General features: G+C 40.6%; 1 protein-coding gene across 10 annotated transcripts in view; it reads left to right on the top strand.

Moving 5' to 3' along the window:
- BRD8 (bromodomain containing 8) overlaps positions 1 to 25,411 on the top strand; it is a 31,025-nt gene extending 5,614 nt beyond the window's left edge. For 2 of the 10 annotated variants that reach the window (XM_049649255.1, XM_049649258.1), the window contains exons 3-28: positions 410 to 479; positions 1,525 to 1,574; positions 1,899 to 2,021; positions 2,145 to 2,225; positions 2,646 to 2,710; positions 3,491 to 3,627; positions 4,153 to 4,371; positions 4,759 to 4,903; positions 5,809 to 6,018; positions 6,428 to 6,708; positions 7,048 to 7,500; positions 8,726 to 8,819; positions 9,022 to 9,068; positions 9,838 to 10,052; positions 10,241 to 10,333; positions 10,527 to 10,595; positions 10,966 to 11,143; positions 12,079 to 12,183; positions 12,671 to 12,715; positions 17,052 to 17,330; positions 18,604 to 18,867; positions 19,516 to 19,673; positions 20,596 to 20,685; positions 20,784 to 20,852; positions 24,289 to 24,466; positions 25,027 to 25,411. In XM_049649255.1, coding sequence (XP_049505212.1) covers positions 410 to 479; positions 1,525 to 1,574; positions 1,899 to 2,021; positions 2,145 to 2,225; positions 2,646 to 2,710; positions 3,491 to 3,627; positions 4,153 to 4,371; positions 4,759 to 4,903; positions 5,809 to 6,018; positions 6,428 to 6,708; positions 7,048 to 7,500; positions 8,726 to 8,819; positions 9,022 to 9,068; positions 9,838 to 10,052; positions 10,241 to 10,333; positions 10,527 to 10,595; positions 10,966 to 11,143; positions 12,079 to 12,183; positions 12,671 to 12,715; positions 17,052 to 17,330; positions 18,604 to 18,867; positions 19,516 to 19,673; positions 20,596 to 20,685; positions 20,784 to 20,852; positions 24,289 to 24,466; positions 25,027 to 25,077 — 3,769 coding nt within the window. In that variant the 3' untranslated portion in view covers positions 25,078 to 25,411. Of the gene's footprint in view, positions 1 to 409; positions 480 to 1,524; positions 1,575 to 1,898; positions 2,022 to 2,144; positions 2,226 to 2,645; positions 2,711 to 3,490; positions 3,628 to 4,152; positions 4,372 to 4,758; positions 4,904 to 5,808; positions 6,019 to 6,427; positions 6,709 to 7,047; positions 7,501 to 8,725; positions 8,820 to 9,021; positions 9,069 to 9,837; positions 10,053 to 10,240; positions 10,334 to 10,526; positions 10,596 to 10,965; positions 11,144 to 12,078; positions 12,184 to 12,670; positions 12,716 to 14,478; positions 14,879 to 17,051; positions 17,331 to 18,603; positions 18,868 to 19,515; positions 19,674 to 20,595; positions 20,686 to 20,783; positions 20,853 to 24,288; positions 24,467 to 25,026 lie in introns of those variants that run through there. The other 8 variants (XM_049649257.1, XM_049649259.1, XM_049649261.1 and 5 more) reach the window with 7 other exon arrangements.
- Positions 25,412 to 26,559: the final 1,148 nt, after the last annotated feature.

The raw sequence follows: 26,559 nt of genomic DNA, 5'->3' as shown, positions 1-26,559 counted from the left end.
TAACCGATTGAGCCACCCATGCACCCTATAAGATAACTTTTTAGTCTGAAATATATTACAAACTGATTTTCAAAAGACAGATCTCTTTAAAAGAGCCAAAATCAACATGAAAATACTTTCTCAAATGAACAGAAATGATGATGTACTAGACTAATACCTTCACTTCAGCCAGGAAATATATCACCTGGGAGAACAGTTTCACAATGATTCTTTACCTCTAAATGATTTTAAAGTAGTTGTGTCATTTTCCATAGTCACATATTCTAGAATACTTTCTGGTGGCAATTTATTTATTCTAAATTTTGTACTCCAAACCTTGAACTATTAGCATAGCTTCCCCTCAACCCCCCCCCCCCCCCCCTTTTTTTTTTCTATTTAGTGTGTAATAGGCTTTTCTCATTTTGTGTAGGGTATCAGTTAGCAGAGCAATCAAGCCCTTTGCAGAACCTGGCCGCCCTCCAGACTGGTTCTCTCAAAAAGTAAGTTCCCAAGCAAGTGCTCTTTTATTTTTTATTTATTTATTTTTTCCTGTGAGTTTTTTTGTTTTTGTTTTTGTTTTTTTTACTTTATGTTTTTTGATTTACATTCAAGTTAGCATATAGTGCAAAAATGATTTCAGGAGTAGATTCCTTAATGCCCCTTACCCATTTAGCCCATCTCCCCCTCACAACCCCTCCAGTAACCCTCTGTTTGTTCTCCATATTTAAGAATCTCTTATGTTTTGTTCCCCTCCTGTTTTTATATTATTTTTGTTTCCCTTCTCTTATGGTCATCTGTTTTGTCCATTAAAGTTCTCCTATGAGTGAAGTCCTATGATATTTGTCTTTCTCTGACTAATTTCACTTAGCATAATACCCTCTAGTTCCATCCATGTAGGTGCAAATGGCAAGTGCTCTTTTAGAGCAGTCTTAGAGACGTGAAATGCATTCCCTTCCAGGCCTTGCTCTTTAATCACAAGTCTTTTATACCACAAAGAGAGAAGAGTTGAGAATACTGTTTCCTTTTTTCCCTACTGTTAGCCAGTCTACCCATGTATGTTCATATTATAAACTTTTCCTGTTGTGTAACTAACAGGTAAGGAGGGTCCAAGCTTGAGAGTTAGAAAGATCTGAGTTTACTATGACGTCACTTAGACTCTTTAGACCATGATTCTCAGTTGTCTCATTTGTAAAATAGAGATAAAAGGTACTTCAGGATTCTTGTAAAGATTTAGTTGAGGCAATACCAGTAAAGCGTATAGCGCAATACCTTGCATGTGGTAACTACTCAGTAGATATTAACTATACATATTGGCTATTGGGTTGCTTTTCCTTGCATATATAAATTCTAGGTTAGAAGACTCCCTGTTCTATGTCCTGGTACTAAGTATTTTGAACTGATTTGACTGCAAAGTATTTGCCCTTCTAGAGACCACTCATATCTTACATATAGCTCTTCTTTGCAAGCCTTAGTTTGAGATGTTGAAACTTTGAAAGATCATTCCTTTCCAGGCTTGTTCATCATATTTTTACTTTTTTTTCATAGCATTGTGCTTCCCAGTACTCAGAGCTTCTAGAGACCACTGAGACCCCAAAGTGAGTACAAAACCAGGTGTTCAAGCCACATCTCTTTAGTGGAGAATGTTTACTGAGGAATCCTGTCAGTTTTATATTATTTATAATGTATAAATATATATATAATATATTTATATATATATATAAATATACTTAAATATAAATTTATAATATATGATTATAATATATAAATAATATTTTTATATTATTAATATTACTGGGTGATAAAAATAGAGCAGAAGTTATCTATGGTTAGATGGTGGAGAGGCTCAAAGAAAGCAAGTGGGAGTGGGAACAAATGTTCTTTTATGCAAATGTGCATTTTTGTTTTGAAATTTTCTACAGACGGAAAAGGGGTGAAAAGGGCGAAGTGGTAGAAACTGTTGAAGATGTCATTGTTCGGAAATTGACTGCTGAACGAGTTGAGGAACTAAAGAAAGTGATAAAGGAAACCCAAGAAAAATATAGGTACTTAGCAGAGGGAATGCCAAATGGTTGGGAGAGACCAAAGGGGCTGACTTGTGATACCGGTCAGAATTTTTTAAATAGTAGATTAAAAGACCCAGTTAACTCATTTCTCTTTATTTCTAGACGGCTGAAAAGAGATGCAGAACTAATTCAAGCTGGGCACATGGACAGCAGACTGGATGAGCTTTGCAATGACATTGTGATGTGGGTTATATTATATTGTTCTTCCTTCTGTATACCTTCCTCTGTTTTTACCCCTTTTCTCCTCAAGTATTCTGGCTTATCTCCTCCATCTGCCATCCCTTTAGTCTTGAGTGATTCTGGAAGGGAAAAGCTGCCCCATGGCCTGGTAGCTGGGAGGGGAGAATGAGTTGTAGACAATAATGTGGAATATTTCAGTGTGAAGATACAACTTAATTTTAACTTAAAAGTGGCTTTAGTTTGCCTGAATGAAGAGCTGGTAGTTTGGCAGTACACTAAAAATTTCCTGTTTTGCTGAGAAGTATTCCTTTTTAGGCCTTTCCTCCATAGAGTGCTAGCCTGGCAGAAATTTCTTTGTGAGGGTGTTATGACCTGTGGAGGAGTTAGAGCTGGCTAGGATCTTACCCTTACTTCCCGCTTTAGGAAAAAGAAATTGGAGGAAGAGGAGGCTGAAGTAAAGAGGAAGGCTACAGATGCTGCATATCAAGGTAAATGGAACCTCCTGACTCCCTTTAGCAGTTAACTATATATACAGTACTGCATGTTAATAACAGTTGAAGACTATATTGTAACATAGAATCCACTAATTCCATTTTATTTGTGCACTTATCTATGTCCTCTTCTTTTTTACCGCAATAAAAACATCCCTTTATATCCAGGAAGAAACTCTTGGAAAATGAGCTCTGCTCTGTTCTCACTAGACTTAGGGTCCTTTTAGGACGCGAAGGCTTGATAATATAGATGTTGAATATAATTAAGTTTTTAGGAAGCAAAGCTCTATAAGAAGATTAAGAATAGCCCAGTCATTGGATAAGAACATAAGCATTTGTAGCTCTAGCTCTGATCCAGTGAGGTCTTTTCTCTTATTAAAAACAAAATCGTAATAATAAGTTGTTGAAGAGGATATTGAAGGATGTTTAAGCTACTTTCCTATTCCAAGAACCTATGGGATAGTTCAGTGGGTTTGCTTAGGGTGAGAATTATGCTTAGGAAAAATGAGTCTTAAAAAGTTGCTTGTCTCATGGTGACTGGCTGGCTCAGTTGGGAGAGCATTTGACATTTGATCTCAGGGCCGTGAGTTTGAGCCCCATGTTGGGTGTAGAGATTACTTAAATAAACTTTTAAAAAAGAGGTATCTGTCTCCCACAAGTAGAATACTGCTTTAATTAGGCAACGTCCCTATTTGTCTTTTATGTAATAGCAGAGTAGTGACCAGTTTCGTTTATTTAATCTTGAAAACTTAAAAATTGTTGCTTTTTATGTTTTAGCTCGTCAAGCAGTAAAGACACCCCCTCGGAGATTACCCACTGTGATGGTCCGCTCTCCTATAGATTCTGCCTCCCCAGGAGGTGATTATCCACTTGGAGACTTGACCGCAACCACTATGGAAGAGGCCACCTCTGGAGTGAGTATATTTTCATCTGCAGGAATTGATCAGCAAAGGGGCAATAAGCCAGCAGAGAGCTGAGTGATGAGGAAACCACTTTTGGCCTAGAGGCAATTTCCTCTCTTGGTGTGAAGGCCAAAGACTTAATTTACCATGTTCTGTGCTCTTAAGATAAGGATGGACCTAAAAATGTTGAGCCTTTTGACCTTTTGAGAGATAGGTAAAATAAGAAGTTGTTTGTAAGTAAACTAGTTTTTTAAAATTTCTGCTGAAATGAGGGATAGTGTTCTTATAAATACAATATTGGTAGTGGTTAAGGAGTTTGTAAAAGGCAGGTTGGGTGGAATGTTTGGGTCACTGTGAGTTTGGGTGGAACAGAGAAACCTGGAAGAAACATATGGCTGAGAGCAGGAGGGGTAGAGGGTTCTGGGCAGTTACACTCAGGACTAATAAAGTAATAGTTAGACACACTAACCCATCCAGATTAGTAGGGAACCTTCCAGAGTATGAGAAGTCAGATAAAGGTTCTCTGTTGTCTCTTAGGTAACCCCTGGGACTTTGCCGAGTACCCCAGTCACCTCGTTTCCTGGGATTCCTGACACCCTTCCTCCAGGCTCTGCACCCTTAGAAGCCCCCATGACCCCAGTAACAGATGATTCACCCCAGAAAAAGATGCTTGGACAGAAAGCAACTCCACCCCCCTCCCCTCTGCTGTCAGAGCTCTTGAAGAAGGGCAGCCTCCTGCCTACTAGCCCCAGACTGGTATGGAGACTTCTGTGGGTGTTTGAGAGCTGTGGTGATTTAGTACTTTGGAAGGGAGTGCCTGGGACCTAAAATACGACATGGAAAAAAAAAGTTCAAAAGAGAAAGAGATCTCCTAATTAAATGTTAACTTAAAAACAGAAACAAAAAACCAATAAGTTGATAGTATCCTCGGGTCCTGAGTTATCTGAAACCACATCTGTTTTGGTTCTCTTCTACAGAGAACTCTTGTCAAATAAGTTTTAAAAAGTAGAGCTTCCCTTGTGTTTGAAATTATTCTCTATGGATATTAACTTCATGAAGTTTGGTCAACTGCTGAAGCTTTTTTGGGAAGTGGTAGTAAAGGAAAGCTTGAGTGTATCCTTCACCTCTGTTCTTCCCTAATAGGTCAATGAGAGTGAAATGGCTGTGGCTTCTGGCCACTTGAACAGTACAGGTGTCCTCCTGGAGGTAGGCGGGGTTCTTCCCATGATACATGGTGGGGAGATGCAGCAAACACCCAACACTGTTGCAGCCTCCCCTGCTGCCTCAGGTAAGTCAATACTTTTCCATTATCTACTTTACTTCAAAGATGTTAATCTTAGTATTGACTATCTTTGGTTTCTAGCCTCTGATAATAAGCAACTGTCAATCCTAGATGTAAAGCCCAACTTTTTTTGGAGCTACCTTACCTATTAAACCACATAGTGCCCCAGATTGTAAATCCATTCTGTCTTCAAAATAGTAATATCTCTGGATGACCACAGCATAGATAATGATGAGAAGAATAGTGAAGTTAGTAGTGAAGCTGCTTCTCTGGGGCTTGCAAAATTATGGAAAGGCGCTAGAGATATCTGAGGCTGTAGTATAAGGGATCAAGATTTGGAGCCAGAGAACTGGACTTGAGTCTCCGGCTTCCTACATTACTGATTTTGTGACCTTGGTGAGATGACTTAACTCTTGAGCTCCAGTTTGCTTTTTTATTAATTGCAACATAATGTACTTTACAAGGATGTTGAGAGAATTGAGTGAGATAGAAAAAGTAAAGCAAAGAGAAAAGCTTTACAAAATATCAAACCTCAGTTATTGATATTTGAATGGTGTTGAACTTGGGTGGTTTATAGCATGCTTAACTGCAGCAGAAGTGACAGATTTATTCATACCAGTTTTTCGTGGTTTTGTTGTTATTGTTTGATTTTCTTCCAGTGAAAAATTTCTACCCGTTTTTCATACACACTGTGTGTTCTAGTATTTTGGTTTATTCCTAACTTGGAAGAAGATCTTTATTAGAAAGGTTGGAAAAAGTAAGGAAATAGTAATGAGCTTACTTAAAAAAAAAGAAGAGTTCCTTTCATCCTTTGAGACTAAAACTTTTCTTGGTTGAGTCTTAAAGTGGCTCTTGCTTTGTATTCATGTGCTTTCCTCTTACCTCATTTTGTGTACCTCTTTGTCTGTTAGGTGCTCCTACTCTTTCCCGGCTTTTAGAAGCTGGTCCTACACAGTTCACCACTCCTCTTGCTTCCTTCACTACTGTTGCCAGTGAACCTCCAGTTAAACTTGTGCCACCCCCTGTAGAGTCTGTGTCCCAGGCTACCATTGTCATGATGCCTGCGCTGCCAGCACCATCCTCTGCTCCAGCTGTCTCCACTCCTGAGAGTGTAGCTCCAGGTGCGTCCCTGACCCACGCCCTGAGCAGCCACTAGGTCCAAAATTTCATCTCGAGCTTCAGTTAGAGAAAACTGACCAAGAGCATCATCTCCAATTCAGATGCTTCTGTCCTGTTCTCCATGGACATTTCTATCCTTAGAAAAACAAGAGTGAAAAGATGTGGGCGGGCATTTATGTGTTGGGGGAAGGGGGCTAAGTGTACACATATGAGTAGGCTTGAGAATGTGTGTTCACCCTACTTTCTAGATAAAAGTGGGAACCAAAAAACATAGGCAGATGCAGATCTAAGGTAACTTTTTGAGCTTAAGTGTGTGGGTACTTGACATCTGTCTATAGCCTTGGTTGATCTCCAGGTGGTCACTTGGTACTAGATAAGCTTCTGAAATTCTTTTCTCTTCCTGTTATTCAGTGAGTCAGCCTGACACCTGTGTCCCCATGGAGGCTGTGGGGGATCCACATACTGTGACTGTTTCCATGGATAGCAGTGAAATCTCCATGATCATCAATTCTATCAAAGAAGAGTGTTTCCGATCAGGGGTAGCCGAGGCTCCTGGAGGATCAAAGCCTCCCAGCATAGATGGGAAGGAAGATTTAGATTTGGCTGAGAAGATGGATATTGCTGTGTCCTACACAGGTGAAGAGCTGGACTTTGAGACAGTTGGAGACATCATTGCCATCATTGAGGACAAGGTAACTATTCACAGAGCCCAAAAGAATCTCTCATGAGTCCTACATAGGCTTCTCTCCTCAGCCTCTCCTTGCTTCTTGTAGGTACATAAACATTTTTCCTGCTTCTGCCCATCTCCATCTCCATAGTCCCAAGCCCTTTGGTGCTCACATTAGTCCTCTCGCAGCCATCCCTGTGTTACTGGTTTGCATAGGACAGGTGCCTGCCCATTAGTTGCATCTGCTACATGGAGAAGATGGGAGAGACAAGCTATAGATTGAGGTCATTTCATTTGGTGCTAACAGAATTGAGGGACTTGGGCTTCTTTCTTTGACTTCAACAGTGTATGTATTATGGGACAGGTAGATGATCATCCTGAAGTGCTGGATGTGGCAGCAGTAGAAGCAGCACTGTCATTCTGTGAAGAGAATGATGATCCCCAGTCCCTGCCTGGCCCCTGGGAGCACCCTATCCAGCAGGAGCGGGACAAGCCAGTATCTCTCCCTGCACCGGAGATGACAGTCAAGCAAGAAAGGCTGGACTTTGAGGAAACCGAAAACAAAGGAATCCATGAACTGGTGGACATCAGGGAGCCCAGTGTTGAGATTAAAATGGAACCTGCAGAACCAGAGCAAGGCATCTCAGGTCCTGAAATAGTAGCTGGAGTTGTTCCAGCCACAAGTATGGAGCCACCAGAACTCAGAAGTCAGGACTTAGATGAGGAACCAAGAAACATTGCCCCAGGAGAGATTGCTGAAGCAGATGTTTCCGGTGGGAAAGGCGATGAGACTCCACTTACAACTGTGAAGACAGAGGTATTTAAAATTGGCCTGGGAGGGGCACCTGGATGGTTCAGTCGGTTAAGCAGGCAACTCTTGATTCTGGCTCAGGTCATGATTTCACTGTTCCTGGGACTGAGCCCCAGCTGTGGCTCTGGCTCTGTGCTGTCAGCAGAGCCTGCTTGGGAATCTCTGTCTCTGTCTCTGTCTGTGTCTCTCCCCCTCCCCCTCTCTCCCCCTCTCTCCCCCTCTCTCCCCCTCTCTCCCCCTCTCTCCCCTCCTTCTGCACCTCCACTTGCATGTGTGTGAGCTCTCTTTCTCTCTCAAAAATAAATAAATATTAGGGGCGCCTGGGTGTCTCAGTTGGTTAAGTGTCTAACTCTTGGTTTCAACTCAGGTCATGATCTTACAGTTCGTGATTAGAGCCCCACATCGGGCTCTGCGCTGACAGTGCAGAGCCTGCTTGGGATCCTCTCTCTCTCCCTCTCTGCCCCTCCCCTGCTCATGGCCACTCTCTCTCTTACTCACACTTTTTTTTTTTTTAAAGAAAAGCTTTAAAAAATTTTTAAAAAAATAAGTAAATAAAATCGACCTGGGAGAATGGAGGGTTATACTTTAGGTAAGAAGTGACTGCTTAAGGGGCGCCTGGGTGGCTCAGTTGGTTGGGCGTCTGACTTTGGCTCAGGTCATGATCTCACAGTTCATGAGTTTGAGCCCCACGTTAGGCTCTGTGCTGACAGCTCAGAGCCTGGAGCCTGCTTTAGATTCTGTGTCTCCCTCTCTCTCTGCCCCTCTCCCTCTCACGCTCTCTTTCTCTCAGAAATAAACGTTTAAAAAAAAGTGATGTTTAGGCCTTTGGTTTTCCTGTTGCATTCCTGAATTGTCACATGGTTGATGTGGCCATAGTCTATAGGTGTGATCATTGCTATATATGCTTATCCTGTTCCTTGTAAGGTGACCATTAGATTCCTTTTACGTGGGTAGGACTAAGAGTTTCTTCTGTAGTCTCATCATTAAAAAATAAACTTCTGGGGGTGCCTGGGTGGCTCAGTCGGTTAAGCATGTGACTTTGGTTCAGGTCATGATCTTGCAGTTCATGTGTTTGGGCCCTGTGTCTGCTTCAGATTCTATATCTCCCTCTCTCTCTTCCCCTCCCTGCTTACTCTCTCTCTCTTGAAAAGAAATAAACATTGAAAAAATAAACTTCTGTAGCTGAAGTGATGTATCAGTATTTAGGGTATGTATTCTTTTTGGTCTTCAGGCATCCCCTGAAAGCATCTTGTCTCCATCACATGGCTCAAATCCCATTGAAGATCCTTTAGAGGCAGAGACTCAGCACAAGTTTGAAATGTCAGGTAAATAATAAGCCCAGGAAATCTGAACTCTGTAACTAACTTGAAATCCTTTGCTTAGGCTTCTTGAGGGATTGTGGGTTGTGGGCAAGTAGAGGAGGTAGAATAGGTCAGCATGGAAAGGAGAGCTGCAGGGGATTATTGTCCATAGGAAGGGGAAGGCTAAGGTGGAAAAATCTTCAGGTAGTCTTTCTCTCCTCTGCAGACTCATTGAAAGAAGAATCAGGGACTATTTTTGGAAGCCAGATAAAGGTATTTCAGACTTTTCTTTATTCCTCTTGCTGTGTGACTAGATTTCCCAATAGCACTACCTTTGTAATAAATTTCAGTGAACGTGCATCTTTTTTTCTGAGATGAGACTGGTTAAAGGAGTTGCGTGGGGAAAAGTTGCAGTGGACAGTCAGGCATACTGGCAGTACTGTGGCCACATGTGCTTCCCATCTGAAAGAATATGTGAATTTCACACAGAGCTTTCTTTTGCATATAATGCACAAAGAAACTTTGATACCTCAGAGTGATTTGAAGTAAATAGGGATGCCAGAGTCAGGGAGAACATACAAGATATCAGATTATTACTCTATCCAAAGAAAGTTATCCAGAGTTTTCTTTTTAGAATTACTAAAGTAGTTATGAACAGTAATAAACATTTAAAGTGATGCGATGTGAGCTTGCTCCATCAGATGAGACACAAAATAAAAACTATTTTTGATAACTTTGTACCCAGGGTCAGAGTTCCTCTCAAGAGCAAGGGGAAAGAAGGAACGCCTCTTAGCTTAGTCTTAAGTAAGTAGCTTTTTTTTTCTTCCTTTTAAAAAGATCCTGGGTCTTCTTCTTTGTCCAGGTTCTAAATTAAACTTGATCAGTTAGTGTAAGTAGATGGTAGTATAAGTGATAGAGAGCTCAGTCAGGAAACAGTGTGAGGCCATTTTCTAGAACTGATCTAACCCAAAAGATCATGTTTAATGACACTTTGCTGGATAGCTTTGCTTGCATTTGTTGACCGGAGCACACTGTGTCTAAGGATGCCCCAGGTGAGGATGAGGAAGAAGATGGAGTCAGTGAAGCGGCCAGCCTCGAGGAGGCTAAGGAAGAAGATCAAGGAGAAGGCTATTTGTCAGAAATGGATAATGAACCCCCTGTGAGCGAGAGTGATGATGGCTTTAGCATACACAATGCTACGCTGCAGTCCCATACACTGGCAGACTCCATCCCCAGCAGCCCTGCTTCTTCACAGTTGTGAGTATCTGAGATTCTTCTTTGAGGTCAAGATAGTGGAGGTGAGAAGTGGGAGAGTTTTACTTTTTCATCTTCTCTTTCTTGGTCTGGAACTAATAGTTGACAAGAAATCATGAGGATTTTTTTTTTTTTTTTTTTTTTTTTTTTTTTTGACTTATGCTTAATGGGACTCTCTTCTTTTATTTCAGCTCTGTCTGTAGTGAGGATCAAGAAGCTATTCAGGCACAGAAAATCTGGAAGAAAGCTATCATGCTTGTATGGAGAGCTGCAGCTAATCATAGGTGAGTGAGCTTTACCAGTCAGTAGGAACATTTTCTCCTATTCCTCCTGCATGTTTGTGACTAGAGAAGAGTCTGAGTAGGTTTATATGGGATTGGTGGCATTGGCTCTTACAACCTTTAGCTACTTAAATCATGTCCCCTCACCTACTTCTGAAGGATAAGTAAGTAATTGCACCTTACTCTTTTTGGACAGATATGCCAATGTCTTCCTGCAGCCTGTTACAGATGATATAGCACCTGGCTACCATAGCATTGTACAGAGGTAAGCCATGATCCATTCAGCATACTGACTTGCCTGAATTGTAAATTGTTTAGTCTCAGTGGATTTTTGCTTTAGACAGTAAGTTTAAAGCAAATGTTTTTGATGTAAGTAAAGGTAACCAGGTGGTAAGCTAATCATTTCAGTGGCTGGATCACCAAAGATAGTCTAAAAGAACCCCCTTTATTACCTTTCCCAGCCAATACTTACTGTATAGATTAACTTTGGTTTTTGGATTAAGTGCATATTTTGGGGTGAGGGGGTTAGTATTTGAGTCCTGGCAGCTAAGACTAAGGGTATATATGAGCCATTTGGGTCCTCTTCTCCTCCATTTACCTGTTGTTTTTTTTTTTTTTTTTTTTTTTTTTTTTAGGCCTATGGATTTGTCAACTATTAAGAAAAACATTGAAAATGGACTGATTCGCAGCACAGCTGAATTTCAGCGTGACATTATGCTGATGTTCCAGAATGCTGTAATGTATAATAGCTCGGACCATGATGTCTATCATATGGCAGTAGAAATGCAGCGAGATGTCTTAGAGCAGATCCAGGTACTTTGAGGATCTTTAGGATGAAATGAAAATATTCAGGTGAAGGGTTGATACTGATGTCAAGAAAGGGTGCTGTGGCTTTTACATAGAATATTCATCAGGGACACAATTAGGAACATAAAATTTTATTCTTGCTGGATTCATGTTGGTTTTCTCATGTTGGCTTGGTAAAAGAGTTATGAGAATATTCTCCCTTGGGCAAATAATTTCAGTTTCCTGAAGTTTTTAAATAATTCATTTATAAAATGGTAAACACCTTTTTAAAAATTATATCAAGTGTGTACATAGTAAACAGGATATAGTTTATTCTTCCCATCATAGATAATCGACTTCTATAGTAGTATTACCAGACACCCTTTGGGATATTGGGCTTCCAAGGGATGTTATCTGTCTATTGTCTGGTAAAGTAAATTGCCTAATGACTTTTGGTTCAACTTTTTTTCTCTTTCTCATTCTTAAGAGATATTTATTTTGTATGATGGCCAAAAAAAAGTTATGTGTATTTAGGGGCGCCTGGGTGGCTCAGTAGGTTAAGCATCTGACTTTGGTGCAGGTCATGATCTCACAGCTTGGGAGTTCAAGCCCCGTGTCGGGCCCTGTGCTGACACCTTGGACAGAGCTTGGAGCCTGCTTCAGATTCTGTGTCTCCCTCTGTCTCTGCCCCTCTCCTACTTGTTCTCTCTCTCTCTCTCTCTCTCTCTCTCTCTCAAATATTAATATTTTAAAAAAGGTTATAGATATTTAGCATTTTTAGTTCCTTTAGCATATGTAACTAGAATTAAAACCTGAAATGCAAAACTTGTAATCAGTTGAGAAGTGTTTGAATGCTATTTGCAAAAGGGTACTACATGAAATCCTGTTTACCAGCCAGAAGTGTCTGAATTCTTCCATACTGGCTCAGATCTTAGGGCCAACCCTGTTTCTTTTCCCTGTAGCAATTCCTCGCCACACAGTTGATTATGCAGACATCTGAGTCTGGGATCAGTGCTAAAAGTCTTCGAGGGAGAGATTCTACCCGCAAACAGGATTCTTCAGAGAAGGTGAGGAGACCAAGAAGGAGCCTTGTATGCCAGTGTTCCAGTGCTAGAAGTCTGAAGCATCTAAGGAGCCTTATGTTACTACTTGCTACTTGGTAACTGCTGGGCTGCTACATTCCAGTGGTGTATAGACATGTGTACATCTTAAGATGGTGGTGGTTTGCACTTATCCAAACATTGAAGAAATCTGCTGTGACTGAAGGGCCCAGTCATACAAGAAATTGTGAGCTGAATGAGTGAATTATTAGTTTCTCTGCGTGAGTGCTTGCATGGTGGGGGAAATGACTTGCAGCAATCCGGGACCATCATCAGTTCCTGTTCCAGACGCATAATGGCCAGACTGCTTTTGGTTCTCTTTCCTCTTGTTCTTGAGTTTTTTTTTAATTTTGTCTTTGTGTATGTGGTGCTTGTGTCTCTGTCCTGAGGTTTGGGGTGCTTGTGGCTGAGAGTTTCTGTGGAACCTGATCAGTGTTTGTTTGTCCTCTAACAGGACAGTGTCCCCATGGGCTCTCCTGCCTTCCTTCTCTCTCTCTTTGTAAGTATTGAATGGCTGCAAGGGGTGGTGTTGCCACAAAAATTCTCAGCTCCTGCTGGGGGTGGGTGGCAGAGGGAAATCCAACATGCAGACCGTGGCACTGTCTTGAACTTCTCTTTATTCAGGTCATTAAGAAACTGTCTCTTCTGCATTTCTGTCTTTCTGCATGTGTGTGTGTGTGGGCTGGGTAGGGACTATTTATGAGTTCACTGGGCTGAAATGAGGTACTCTTTGTAAGGATCTAGGATGCATCTGCTCCTCATTTCTTGACTCCACCTTTTGCCAATTCTTTTCTTTTTTTTTTTTTTTTTTTTAACGTTTATTTATTTTTGGGACAGAGAGAGACAGAGCATGAACGGGGGAGGGGCAGAGAGAGAGGGAGACACAGAATCAGAAGCATTGCCAATTCTTTTCTTACAAATAAATGATTGCTCAGAGCAGCCGCTACTAGCTGGCTTCTAAAAAGTGTTCCTCATACCAGCAGATGCCCAGCACATAATTATTTTCTTTTCCCCTAATATTAAGTTGCATGACTGATGCCTGATACACAAACACTCTATACAATTTAAGATAAGGCTCTTAGGAACGGTGACCACTACATATAGTAGTGGCTGGTAGAATTAGAGATAAACTTAGTAAAGCTAGCCCTAAATAATTATCGTTTTCCTCTGTAAATTGAACAATCCTCTGGCTCTGTGTTCATATGGGGCATTGAGGCATGATGTAATGGAAGAACATCAGGCTAGAAAACCACATGTTCTGAAACTCACTGGATTATCCGTTGGAGCCTTGTTTTCCTCATCTGTGTGATGGAGCTCATATAACGAGGTACCTGTCCAGCCTACCTCACAGGGATGTTGTGAGGATAAAATGAGATAATAAGTATGGAACTGGCTTGAAAAAAAATTAAAGTGTTATACAAATGCAAGGTGGTATTTTTATTCTTCATGTCGCCTCAAAGGCAACTTGTGTTCATGAGCTTTTAAAATTTTAGAGTCCTTGCATGTTAAGAATGTAAAAATGGCCTAGCCCAGCAAAAGTGTTCACTGATTCATCTTGCCTACAGGCTTCATTCAGCCTGTACCACAGACGGAACACTGTAATCTCCCTTCTTTCCTATTGGCCTGCAACAATGACTGTGGATCCCCAAGCAGTTGGCTGGCTGTTGCAAAGCTGGTTAATAGGATCTTTTATCTATTGAAGACAGCAAAGTATTGCACGAGAGGAAGGAGCTGGGCTGCAGGGAGAGAGCAGCAAATGGAAAGAAGCCTTCTGATTGTCCTGATCTCATGGAAAACAACTGTCAGGAGGTGCTAGGGAACTAGTGCCAGGGTCAGTCTGCAGGAAAGGCCTTTCTTATAGGGAACAACAGCTGGACAGGTATGTTAGCCAAGAATCTCACTATCCACTGCCCTTTCTGACCCTCCCACCTTTCTTTTACTCTTCCTCTTCCTTTGAACATGGTTTGGGGCCTGGGTGGGATGACTAATAGTCATTCTTTGGGACCCCAGGTGAACCCCAGTGACCTCTGTAGTGGGCAGGAGCAAGATACTCTGTCCTGCATTACCTCTCACAAACTATTGCCAGGAAGTTTTAGCCCAGTCTGTGGGAAGACAGATCTATGCCCTTCATATCCTGGATTTTTCTGCTGATTCTCTTCCTCTTTCCCCATGAAACCAAATCCCCAATATTGTTGCAACTTCTCTCTCACCTCCTCAGCACCTTGTACTCATGCTCCCTTTCTTTGTCTGCCTGTCATCTAGGATGGGGGAACCAGGGGGCGCCGCTGTGCCATTGAAGCAGATATGAAGATGAAAAAGTGAAGCTTCAGAGTACCCTCACTGAGCTGAACCTGAAGTAGAAGTAAACAAGATAGAGCTTGGGCTTGTGGGCCCAGTTCCAGAAGTGGAAGTTACAGAAGAGGAGGCATCTGGGCCATGTGACATGAGCTGGGAAAATCTCTGTCAGAGAGTTGGAGTAGCACAGTTGCCTGTTTTAGGGCAAAAATCATGGGCTGTGTTAATGTCCTAATGTGTAGCTAGCAGATTGTAGCTAGTTTGTACTGTCTTGTGAAGTGTACAGACTTTTTAAAAAAACAAAAACAGAAAAACACCTGTGAAATGTGTGTGTACACAATACACAATAAACTCTGAAAGAAAAGTCGAGTCTTTGGTGTGTTCTCTCTGTGTATGCGAATGAGAGACTTGTGGGTTTTTTTCTGCATGATAATTGTTTTATCATCTCTGGAAACGAGATTATTGCGGGGGGAGTGGTATTATAAATATGAGCTGTTCAACTGCTTGGAGAAGGTAAGTAACCAAGACTGAATTTAGAAATAATGTTTTAAAGTGTTGCATCATGCAATGAGGATAATCTTATTAAGCTTTTCTTGAATGTTTGGGAAAACAAAGTTTTCAGTGTTCTGTTCATGGCATTGCTTTTGAAGAAGATTAGAGCATGGACATAGGTCGTACTGACCTTTTTCTCAGACATCGGTTCTACCTAGTGTACTGTCTTTGCAGATGATATTTTTAGGACATTATAGTATTTCCTTCCTATTTCTATATGTAGGGTTTATGTGTAGTTTAAAATTAATTGTTGGGGCGTTTGGGTGGCTCAGTCAGGTAAGCGTCTGACTGGCTCGGCTCATGATCTCGCGGTTCTTGAGTTTGAGCTCCACATCGGGCTCTGTGCTGACAGCTCAGAGCCTGGAGCCTACTTCAGGTTCTGTGTCTCCCTCTCTCTGCACCTCCCCCACTCATGCTCTGTCTCTCAAAAACTAAACTTTAAAAAATAAAAATAATAAATTCATTGTTATCTGAAGGCTAAAATCCATGTAAGAACAAATTTATCATCTAAGTTTATTCTAAATTTTGTTACTTAATTGTGAAACAAAATAGTTATGAGCCTTATTATAAAGAAATAGGTCAATAAAAAAGAAATAGACATAGGGTATTGTCTAGAATGTAGAACCTCCTTAAGAAAGATGTGTTTAAGAAAGTTATTGGAAGTTGCAGATCTTTATGGCTTGAACTATATAGCTTGTTATGATGCTCAAGAAGTAGAAGATATGTTCCTGTGAAGTGATAGAAAAGAGTTCAGTCAATCCAGGAGTTAGAAGATTAAGTAACTGTAGTATATTCTCAAAGCAGTCTACAAACTTGCATGTGATACAAGCAGTGAGGCCCTAAAAATTGGAGAGGACTGTGGAGGAGATCCGTTAAAGGACATAGACTTTGGCTTGGCAGAGAAGGTGATGGGTGAGCTTGGCAGAGCAGATTAGATTAAAGATCAAGACACTGACCACGAGGCTATGACATTTATTCCGGAACAGAGGATGAGCTTTGAGAAAAATAGTGGATGAAAATGGGGAAGTGGGCTTGCTTACTGAATACCAGAGAAGGAAAGAGGATTAAGTAAATAGTGTTGATGATGGGCATAAGGGAATTGGGGAGAGCAAATTATTTTGGAGATATTCAGGAAGTGATAATGAGTTTTAGAAATGTTGAGTTGAAGCAGGTGGTAGAGCACCTGAAGGGAATTGACTTTTGGATGCATGGAAAAATGAGACCAGAACACACATAAGTAAAGGTAGAGGTTTAGGAGCCATTTGAATAGGAGTCATCTGATCAAAGTTGAAACCTCAAAATACAGACATTATTTTAAGGAAGTATTCATGAGGAAGCAGAGGCCAAGCAATATAGAAGAAGACAAGGATTTCTTGAAACTTGTAAAAGGGAGGATAAAGGGGTAAGAAAACCAGGATCGTGTAAATGAGGAGGAGGGTATTTTTAAAACTTGATATTGCAGTTCTCATTCTGAGAAGTGAGTGGTAAATATGATCTGGAGGGTGCCTCAGGTAATTTTAAAGGATGTTTTGAGGATTTAATGGTTGATAAATTTAAAATGCCTGTACACTGAGCAAAATATCCCTTGTCTTTCAAATGGATTGCCTTCCAATTGAGTTTAAGGGTGATTTGGGATAGAAGAATTCTGTTCAACTAGCTAGCTATGCTCTTGTTCTTCCTTCCTTCCTTCCTTCCTTCCTTCCTTCCTTCCTTCCTTCCTTTCTGAGTATAAGGAAACCCAAGAAAGAATTACTGGGTAATACCTTTGTTAAACTATTTTAACTGTTTGACATGGGGCTTTTTCATTTTATTCCCAATGACAAAGATTTCCTCTCCTGTCTCCCTTCAGCTAGCTTTTATTCTTTCTAATGGTGAGTAGAAAGAAATTTCTGAACCTTTTATCTTTCTACTGAACTTTGGAGATGGAAACGTCTTAAAAACAGTGATGTGAGTGAATTTAATGCATTTTTTTTTCTGTGTATTTACAGATGGGGCATGAGTGGGTTTGGTTGGATTCAGAGCAAGACTATCCCAATGACTCTGAGCTGAGCAACGACTGCAGGTCCCTCTTCAGCTCATGGGATTCCAGTCTGGATCTTGATGTGGGAAGCTGGAGAGAAACAGAGGAGCCAGGGGCTGAGGAACTAGAGGAAAGCAGCCCAGGGAGAGAACCTAGTGAGCTGCTTGTGGGGGACAGAAGCAGTGAGGAATCTCAGGAAGAGGCAGAGCAAGTCAGCTGCCAGAATCTGCTCCACTTTCTTTCTGAGGTAATGGGGAGCCATTGTTTCCAAAGTTTGGAAGTCCCAAGTTTCTAAGAGAATGCTTATCCATACACATTTCTACCACTTTTGATATTGTTGACTAAAACAAAAGCTCCATAGTGGCAAGAACTAAGTTAATGGCTATGTCTCTAGCACTTGGTGCTAATACAAAACGTGTGCCAAATACGTACTTTTTGACTGAACGTTCTAAGATTCCAGGTATTAGAAGCCCAAGGTCATAGGAAGTGGGATTTCTCTGTGTAAGACTACCTTATGAATAGCATTGCAGTTTGTTTTTCTGAGTTATGGGAGGCAATGCCCAGACTCTTTTTGAAACTTATAACGTGACTTGAAGGCAGTATTTTGCAGTGTCCTTATTACCTTGGTTAAGGTTTACCACCAGCAATAAACTAAATTGGACAGAGTCTGTGTGGCAACTTCACACATTCAGGAGAACCTAGGTAAAGATCAGCAAGAATCCAACTCCTGTGTTGTGTTCCTTCTATCTGGATTGTCCATGGCAGATAAAAATTTTCAGCATTTTTCTAGACTGCCACTCCCAGTTGATCACGGTTGACACAACGTGAACAATGAGAACGCAAGCTTCTTGAAGAGGCAAGAATGATATCTATCTTGTTTACTATTAGGTGCCTAGCAACTAGTCCAGTGTCTGTATATATGAGATATTTTATACATTTTATTTAAAACATTTTTTTAAATGTTTATTTTTGAGAAAGACACACAGTGTGAGTGGAGGAGAGACAGAGAGAGAGTAAGACACAGAATCCAAAGCAGGCTTCAGGCTCTGAGCTGTCAGCACAGAGCCTGGCATGGGGCTCGAACCCACAAACTATGAGATCATGACCTGAGCTGAAGTCGGATGCTCAACCGACTGAGCCACCCAGGCGCCCCCATTTTATTATTTTTTTAATGTTTATTTATTTATTTTGAGAGAGAGCAGAAGCAGAGGAGGGACAGTGAGAGATAGAGAGACAGTAACCGAGGCAGGCTCCAGGCTGTGAGCTGTCAGCACAGCCTGATGCAGGGCTTAAACCAACAAACTGCGAAATCATGACCTGAGCTGAAGTTGGACACTCAGCCAACTGAGCCACACAGGTGCCCCGATATTTTATACATTTTAAATGATGGAATGAATGAATTAATCCATTTCCATCTCAAACTTAGTCACATTCACAGTATAATCATGTAACATTATTAATATGTAGATGATCGTTTCTATTGGTGTTCCTATGCATCTAATAATAAACTATGATTGCAGGTAGCTTATTTAATGGAGCCACTGTGCATTAGCAGCAAAGAATCAAGTGAAGGTTGCTGCCTTTCGTCTGGTGCCAAACAACAGGAGGGAAGGGAAATTGAAGCTACTGAAGGAGAAGAACCATGTAGAGAGCCCGGACAGCTTTCAGCCTGGGTAGACACCCTAGTAGCTAAGAAGTCACTGGGAGAAAATGGAAGGCCAGAGGTGGCTCCAGCTCCCTCAGATATTTGTGCAATTCAGCAACTACACAGAGAGAGTGAAGAAGTAAGTGGATAACTTAAACCATCTGACTGACTGGTCCTCTGTCCATGGAGGCAGAACAGAGTGGTTACTGCATATAGGTTATCTCCAGTGAGTTAGCTACCTGGGCTCAAATCCTGGTTTTAGCACCAGTTAGCTGTGTGACCTTGGGTGTGTCAGTGAACATCTTAGAACCTCAGCTTTTTCTGCTGTAAATGGAATAATGGTGCTTTCTCTACCTTAGGTTTGCTATGAAATCTAAATGAGACATTTCGTGTAAAGCTCTTAGCTTAGTACTTGGCTCATAGTAAGCAATGAATAAAATTTAGAATGCCATTGTTGTTAATATTGTCTGATCCACTAGACTAGTTAACTTAAGGTCCACACGTCATGCTGACAGTTTTAAAAGAATACAGCATCCATCTAGCAATTAGTATATTGCTTTTTCATTTTTTTTCTTGGGGTATGGAATCACAGTTCTCCAGACATATTGTTAGCAAGAAATCATTGATGTAGGTCTAGTTAAGTCACCTTTCTCTGATTTCTTTTATAGCTTTATATAATTGACCCTTCTCATCTTAAGGTCAGATTTCATTTACCCCGTGCAGGTAGAATTACCTTGCAGATAGTAAATCTCTTTGTAAAGTTTCCTTTGTTGCCCGGCATTCTCAGGGGAAGGTTCAGCAAGAATCCAAAGAGGAGGACAAGGGTGAAGGGTATGTGTCAGAGTTGGAAGACCAGCCCTGTTCAGGTGAGTGTGATGATGACTTCAGCATTCAGGAGACTCCTTTGGTGGATATCCTTTTCAGCCGTGCTACCTCCTCAAAGTCGTAAGTATGGATTTTTATCCAAGGTTGTTAAGATTCAGACTTTTATTTATGCCTGTTTTTTTTTTTTTTTTTTTTTTTTTTTTTTTTTTTTTTTTTTTTTGACAGAGAGACACAGCATGAGCAGGGAAGGGGCAGAGAGAGAGGGAGACATAGAATGTGAAGCAGGCTCCAGGCTCTGAGTGTCAGCACAGAGCCCGACGCGGGGCTCGAACTCACGAACTGTGAGATCATGACCTGAGCCGAAGTCAGACGCTTAACCGACTGAGTCACCCAGGCGCCCCTATTTATGCCTATTTGAATTTGTTACCATGAACATGGATTACTTTTATAAATTAAAGGAAATTAGAATTGCAAAACACTAGAAGTAGATTTAAATATAATTTTATTGTACAAATAGAAGTCTGTATGTTTTCCTCTTATAAAACAAATCTGTTCCAGGTGCCTGGCTGGCTCAGTCAGTAGAGTATGCAACTCTTGATCTTGGGGTTGTGAGTTTGAGCCCCACATTGGGTGTAGAGCCTACTTAAAAAAAAATACTGTTTCATCAACATTAAGAATCTCTTTCATAAATAACTTTTCTCTCTAATTACTATCTTTATTTATTCAGGAAACCTGGCTCAGTCAAGTTGCCCCTCAAGTCTAATACTCAAACTCTTCTTTCAAAAATACTAAAGCAGCTTCTCTTAACTTGAAATATAAAACTTGATATTACTTTTGGTTAATAGTGATTATTAAGAGAATATTTATAGAGTTTGGGGTCTCTTATGGAAGCATTAAATATGTTTTTACTCCTATGGTGTTACTCCCTTCAGATATTAACTAGAAGTGCTATGTATTAAGAAAATCTCATTACCCACCTGGGAGAGACAGAATACCATTTGTGAAGTTACTGTTTACTTTCTGTCCCTGTTTTATCCCATAGGTCTGATCTAGGTCAGAGTGACCCTGTTCAGGATCACTTGCTATTTAAGAAGACTCTCTTGCCGGTCTGGAAGATGATTGCCAGTCACAGGTAGGTCTCCACACCACTCTTGGCATTCACAGCCACTCTTCTCATTTAGAGTGACTTTCCAGGGTTTCTTCATCCTGTCAGAGTTTGTCCCTTAACAGGTTCAGCAGTCCTTTTCTGAAGCCTGTATCAGAAAGGCAGGCCCCGGGATACAAGGATGTGGTGAAAAGGTCAGTGAAAAAGGGGTCGAAAAAGGTTGGTTGCTTTTATATCTGTCTTTTCATACTTTTATTTCCCATTTATTAGTTCCTTCCTTCCTTCCTCTCTCTTTCTCTCTCTCTCTTTCTTTTTTTAAAGATTTTACTTTTTAAATATATTTTTTAATGGTTTATTTTTTTGAGAGAGAGAGAGAGAGAGAGAGAGAGAGAGAGAGAATATGAGTGGGGGAGGGGCAGGGAGAGCAGGAGACACAGAATCTGAAGCAGTCTCCAGGCTCTGAGCTGTCAGCACACAACCCAACACTGGGCTCAAACCCATGAACTGCCAGATCATGACCTGAGCTGAAGTCAGACACTTAACCAACTGAGCCACCCAGGCAGCCCATAAAGATTTTATTTTTAAGTAATCTCTACACCCACCATTGGGCTTGAACTTACAGCCCCGAGATCAAGAGATGCCAACTGAGTCAGCCAGGCACTCTGATTACTTCTTTATTTCATTTACATTACTTAAAACTCAAGATATATTTTACAGCTGAACAAGTTTGTAAAGTTACGGTAAGTTTGGTCTTCATTTGGGAAGGAATGCAGGGAACAAAGGGTAAATAATAGGCTGTTTTCTTTTTCAGCATTGATTTTTAAGTAATATCCATTCATCTTATATTAGTCTTTGATACTGTTTGATACTGCTCTTTTGGAACAAAACTTTAAATTTTTTTTTTTAAGTTTATTTATTTTGAGTTGGGGGGCAGAGAGAGAGAGAATCTCAAGCAGGATCTGTACTGTCAGCACAAAGCCCAATGTGGGGCTTGATCTCATGTATTGTGGGATCCTGACCTGAGCCGAAATCAAGATTTGGATGCTTAACTGATTGAGCTACCCAGGCGCCCCTGGAATGAAACTTTGAAAAGAATGCTATATTCATTCAAGCAGTTGTAGGTATGCTAAGGCAAAGATGCTACTCCAAATGTTTATTTACACACATTGGTTGATAGCACTATTTTGGATTTTTATAGCATAGTTCACCTAAAATGCTGTCATAAACTAGTGTATAAATAGTGTAAAAGATCAGGAAAGGACGTTTGGAGACAGACTACTTCATTCTCTAGATAAGGAAAGTAAGGCTCAGAGGTGCTCATGACTTGGGAGTGATCAACAGTGAATAGCAGAACTAGATCTAAGCCAGATTCTTTTTTTTTTTTTTTTTTTTTTTTTTTTTACACCCAAGTTAGTTAGCATATAGTGCAACAATGATTTCAGGAGTACATTTCTTAATGCCCCTTACCCATTTAGCCCTTCCCCCCTCCCACAACTCCTCCGGCAACCCTCTGTTTGTTCTCTATGTTTAAGAGTCTCTTATGTTTTGTCCCTCCCCTGTTTTTATATTCTTTTTGCTTCCCTTCCCTTATGTTCCATCTGTTTTGTATCTTAAATTCCTCATATGAGTGAAGTCGTATATTCTTTCTGTGACTAATTTCACTTAGCATAATACCCTCTATTCCATCTACATAGTTGCAAATGGCAAGATTTCATTCTTTTTGATTGCCGAGTAATACTCCATTGTATATATATACCACATCTTCCTTATCCATTCATCCATTGGTGAACATTTGGATTATTTCCACACTTCGGCTATTGCTGATAGCGTTGCTATAAACATTGGGGTGCATGTGGCCCTTTGAAACAGCATACCTGTATCCCTTGAGTAATACCTAGTAGTACAGCTGCTGGGGCCGTAGGGTAGTTTTGTTTTTAATTTTTTGAGGAAGCTTCATACTGTTTTCCAGAGTGGCTGCACCAGTTTGCATTCCCACCAGCAGTGCAAAAGAGATCCTCTTTCTCCACATCCTTGCCAACATCTGTTGTTGCCTGAGTTGTTAATGTTAGTCACTTTGACAGGTGTAAGGTGGTATCTCACTGTGGTTTTGATTTATATTTCCCTGATGATGAGTGATGTTGAATATTTTTTTATGTGTCAGCCATCTGGATGTCTTCATTGGAGAAGTATCTATTCATGTCTTTTGCCCATTCACTGGATTATTTGTTTTTTTGGGTGTTGCATTTAGTAAGTTGTTTATAGATTTTGGATACTAACTTTTTATCTGATAATGTCATTTGCAAATATCTTCTCCCATTCTGTCTGTTGTCTTTTAGTTTTGCTGATTGTTTCCTTCACTGTGCAGAAGCTTTATTTTGATGAGGTCCCAGTCGTTCATTTTTGCTTTTGTTTCCCTTGCCTCCAGAGATGGGTTGAGTAAGAAGTTGCTGCAGCCGAGGTCAAAGAGGTTTTTGCCTGCTTTCTCCTCCAGGGTTTTGATGGCTTCCTGTCTTATGTTTATGTCTTTCATCCATTTTGAGTTTATTTTCGTGTATGGTGTAAGAAAGTGGTCCAGGTTCATTTTTCTGCTTGTTGCTGTCCACTTTTCCCAGCACCATTTGCTGAAGAGACTGTCTCTATTCCATCGGATATTCTTTCCTGCTTTGTCAAAGGTTAGTTGGCCATATGTTTGTGGGTCCATTTCTCGGTTCTCCATTCTGTTCCATTGATCTGCGTGTCTGTTTTTGTGCCAGTATCATACTGTCTTGATGATTACAGCTTTGTAATAAGAACTTGAAGACCAGGATTGTGATGCCTCCAGCTTTGGTTTTCTTTTTCAAGATTGCTTTGGCTGTTCGGGGTCTTTTCTGGTTCCATACAAATTTTAGGATTGTTTGTTCTAGCTCTGTGAAGAATGCTAGTCTTATTTTGATAGGGATTGCTAAACCCGATTCTTAACTTCTAGTTCAGTCCTCTTTGTACACTGCTGTGTCTTCTCTTATATACCCACTTTTTGTGTCTCATTAAATAATTATTTAGGTAAACATTGACTTGATTCACACTCTTTATCTCCACACAAGGAGAAGGACATTTTTAACTTTTGATTATGTAGTAAGAGAAGTAGATTAAACAAGTATATGACTACACATTGTAAACAGTCAGTCAGTACGATGGGAGTGACTCATCATTGGAGCTCTTTACAACTTTGGTACCTGGGGCTAGCATTCCTCCTACAGTAGTAAGAGTATAGTAGCTGGGCTTGTGGGCTCTGGAGTCAGGCTGCCTCTGAATTGGAATCCAAGCTATGTGACTTTGAGCAAGTATTTAGCCTCTCTAGATGTGTTTCCTCTTTGCCAATTGGTGATAATAAGGCGCCAGCTTATAGGTTTATTGAGAGGATAAGTGAGTTAATGTAGAAAGTACCTAGCACACCTCTTGGCCTATTGTAAGAAGTCAAATGTTAGCTGCTGTTGGCATTTTATTATCTGATGGGTATTGTTATCTTTGCTACTGTTTTATTTGCTATTTTCATTTACTACTTGGAGAGCTGGTTTTCCATGAGAGCATGTTAGGTCCCACATATTCACCATGAAAATTTGATTTTCTCTCGTTTTTCTTGGCCACCTGTAGACCCATGGACTTAACTAGCCTGAAAAGGAATCTGTCTAAGGGACGGATTCGTACCATGGCTCAGTTCCAGAGAGACCTGATGCTGATGTTCCAAAATGCTGTGATGTACAATGACTCTGATCATCATGTGCACCATATGGCTGTGGAGATGCAACGAGAAGTCTTGGAGCAGATTCAGGTAGTGTATGTAAGAGAGCTATAAGAAGAAGGAGTACAGGCTCTGGAATCTGATTTTAGTAAGTCTGAGAATAAGAGTGATGTTAAAATGTGTTCTCAGAGTTTATGTTTAAGGGTGACTAAAATCCCTGAGGTACTAACGTCGTACCTACTGCTTTGGAAAACCCTAAACCTCTGTAGGATCAGCTTTAATAGAATAATGAAGTAAAGTAGTATAGGAATACAGGCAGCAGTGAAGAAGTCTCAAGAGAGTTGGGAATACAGAAGTAACAGGAGCTCCTACTTCCAGAACCTCAAATCAGAGGGCTAACCATGCAAACCAAAGACTGGAGTCACTCCATTTTTTGGTTGTGCTACCTATTGATATTAATGTATGTTCACACTGTCTCATCTATAGGGGTAAGACATGGTAGCCAAAAGAGGACAGAGAGTTTCTTTTCTGGGCAAGACCATACTTTAAAGAAAAAAAGCATAGTCAGATCTTACTGCAGAAAAAGAAAATTACAGTCAAATCTCTGTAATTTTTAAGATTCATAACTTGCTATTACCTTGTCTTTGTAGGTGCTGAGTGTTTGGTTAGACAAAAGAAGAGACTTAAGTAGTATGGAATGAGAACCAGCCAAGCCTGTGGATGTTGGAAAACCTCTTTTGTTAACCAGGAACTGCTATCCTGACCTTTTCTGGATTTGGGACCTCTTATTGATAGTTACAGAAGATCCCAGTACTTGTTTACCAGTTCTCTGTTGTCTTTTCTAATAAGAAAAATGCCTTAATTCACAACCAAGGAGTCAAAGGTGCCTGTGGACATAACATAAAACAGGGAAAGCTGAGATTTGGGGCTAAGCCATAAATGTTGCCCACAGCTTTGTTCCATAGGCTTGATTTAGATGTAACTAAATTAAACGTCTTATAACTGCTCTGTAAATAAATGTTATTTCACAAGTTATAGATTGCTTTTTAATGATTACAGAATCTGGTATTAAAAGACAGTATCTGGTGGAATGAGTAAGGTACTTGATTTGGGTTTCTTACATATACTGTCTGCAGTGGGATGGTGTAGGATGAAGCGAGAGTGTCTGTGATTTGTCTCCGTATTTATAAAGTTGAGATAATTGAAGCGTCCTTCAAATGGCTAGAAGGGTGAAATAAGATGAAAATGTTAGAAAACATCTAGTGCTCTTAAGATTCCCAAGGGGGAATAAAGATGCCTGTAGGCTGGCATCCTCTGTTGGATAAAAGAAACCAGCCACAGCAAGTTCTTACTTGACACATCCCCAAAGGCAAGGGAATTAAAAGCAAAAATGAACTATTGGGACCTCATGAAGATAAAAAGCTTCTGCACTGCCAAGGAAACAATCAAGAAAACTAAAAGGCAACCAATGGAATGGGAAAGATATTTGCAAATGACATATCAGACAATGGGCTAGTATCCAAAATCTATAAAGAGCTCACCAAACTCTACACCCGAAAAACAAATAATCCAGTGAAGAAATGGGCAGAAAACATGAATAGACACTTCTCTAAAGAGGACATCCAGATGGCCCACAGGCACATGAAAAGATGCTCAACATCACTCCTCATCAGGGAAATACAAATCAAAACTACACTCAGATACCACCTCACGCCAGTCAGAGTGGCTAAAAAGAACAAATCAGGAGACTATAGATGCTGGCAAGGATGTGGAGAAACGGGAACCCTCTTGCACTGTTGGTGGGAATGCAAACTGGTGCAGCCGCTCTGGAAAGTGTGGAGGTTCCTCAAAAAATTAAAAATAGATCTACCCTATGACCCAGCAATAGCACTGCTAGGAATTTACCCAAGGGATACAGGAGTGCTGATACATAGGGGCACTTGTACCCCAATGTTTATAGCAGCACTTTCAACAATAGCCAAATTATGGGAAGAGTCTAAATGTCCATCAACTGATAAACGGATAAAGAAACTGTGGTTTATATACACAATGGAATACTACGTGGCAATGAGAAAGAATGAAATAGGGCCTTTTGTAGCAACGTGGATGGAACTGGAGAATGTTATGCTAAGTGAAATAAGTCCTACAGAGAAAGACAGATACCATATGTTTTCACTCTTATG

This window comes from Panthera uncia (assembly GCF_023721935.1).
Source record: "Panthera uncia isolate 11264 chromosome A1 unlocalized genomic scaffold, Puncia_PCG_1.0 HiC_scaffold_17, whole genome shotgun sequence".
NCBI classification, from domain to species: domain Eukaryota; kingdom Metazoa; phylum Chordata; class Mammalia; order Carnivora; family Felidae; genus Panthera; species Panthera uncia.
This window is presented reverse-complemented; position numbering and strand designations above follow the sequence as displayed.